The sequence below is a fragment of the Fulmarus glacialis genome, unplaced genomic scaffold (genome assembly GCF_000690835.1).
Source record: "Fulmarus glacialis isolate BGI_N327 unplaced genomic scaffold, ASM69083v1 scaffold24071, whole genome shotgun sequence".
NCBI classification, from domain to species: Eukaryota; Metazoa; Chordata; class Aves; order Procellariiformes; family Procellariidae; genus Fulmarus; species Fulmarus glacialis.
The window spans coordinates 544-1799 of record NW_009192460.1 but is presented as its reverse complement, the minus strand read 5'-3'; the positions used below and the strand labels follow the sequence as shown (position 1 = coordinate 1799).

At 64.9% G+C, this 1256-nt stretch overlaps 1 protein-coding gene across 1 annotated transcript; it reads left to right on the top strand.

The window, feature by feature from the left end:
• Nucleotides 1-698: 698 nt before the first annotated feature.
• Nucleotides 699-1256, top strand: LOC104083576 (ADP-ribosylation factor 5; the record flags this gene model as incomplete). Its single annotated transcript, XM_009587090.1, has 2 exons — nucleotides 699-808; nucleotides 1188-1256. Coding segments are annotated over 2 exons (179 nt in total), but the record flags the coding sequence as incomplete, so codon positions are not given.

The window sequence follows — 1256 nt, the reverse complement described above, 5'->3', positions numbered from 1 at the left end:
GCTGGTCACCTGTGGTGTACTGCGCTGGCCAGTGCTGCTGACATCTTCATCAGTGACCTGGGTGATGGGGACACAGCACCCTCGGCAAGCTCGGCCCTGAGCTCGGAGGAGTGGTTACACGCCGGAGGGTCCTGCTGCCGTCCAGGGGGATCTGGGCAGCCTGGAGAAGTGAGCAGAGAAACCTCATGGAGCTCAACCAGGGGAATGCCAAGTCCTGCCCTCGGAGAGGAACAACCCCAGGCCCTGGTACCTGCTGGAGAGCAGCTCTGGGAAGGTCCTGGCCATCCTGGTGGGAAGCCACCTGGGCAAGCACCAGGCACGTGCCCTTGTGGCTTGGGGCCACCAGACCCTGGGCTGTGCTGGGCAGAGCACTGTGAGTGGGTCGGGAGAGGAGGTCCTGCCCTTCTGCTCAGCTCTGCTGAGACACCTCGGGGTGCCGGGTCCGGTGCTGGGCTCCCCAGCAGGAGGGACAGGGACATACTGGAGTAAGTCCAGTGCAGGGCCATGATGGACTGGAGCATCTCTCGTTCGAGGAGAGGCTGGGAGAGCTGGGGCTGCTCAGCCTGGAGAAGAGATGGCTCGGGGGGATCTCATCCGTGTGTGTAAATCCCTCATGGGGGGGGTAAAAAAGATGGAGCCTCAGCTCTACCCAGAGGCAGTGGGCACCCTCTCCCCATGCCGCTCCTGTCCCCCCGCAGGGTTCAACGTGGAGACGGTGGAGTACAAGAACATTTGCTTCACCGTCTGGGACGTGGGCGGCCAGGATAAAATCCGACCCCTCTGGAGGCACTACTTCCAAAACACACAGGTCTGTGGAGGGTGGACGTGGGCAGGGCAGGGATAAACTTCATCAGCTGCGGCAGGGCTGGCCCGGGGTCCCCGGGGCTCGTTGCCCGGTCCTGCCTGAGCGGGGCACGTGAGTGGCAGCGGGGAACGCGCCCAGTCCCCGGTGTGGTGGCCCAACTGGGAGCACTGGGACCTCGCATGGGTGTTTGTCTCATGGGAGGGGTCCGGCGGAGGAGCAGGCGAGGGGGCAGCACCCTCCTCGGGGTGCTCTGGCTCTGCGGGGGGTGCACGGGGCAGCCCGGGTGGGCAGCGGGGCTGCTTTCCCCCTTGGTGAGGGGGTGCCTGCGATGTCCCCCTCTTCCCTGTGCAAGCTGCCCACTGCAGCCTGGTTTCTCCCGCAGGGTCTCATCTTCGTGGTGGACAGCAACGACCGAGAGCGAGTGCAGGAGTCTGCCGATGAGCTGCAGAAG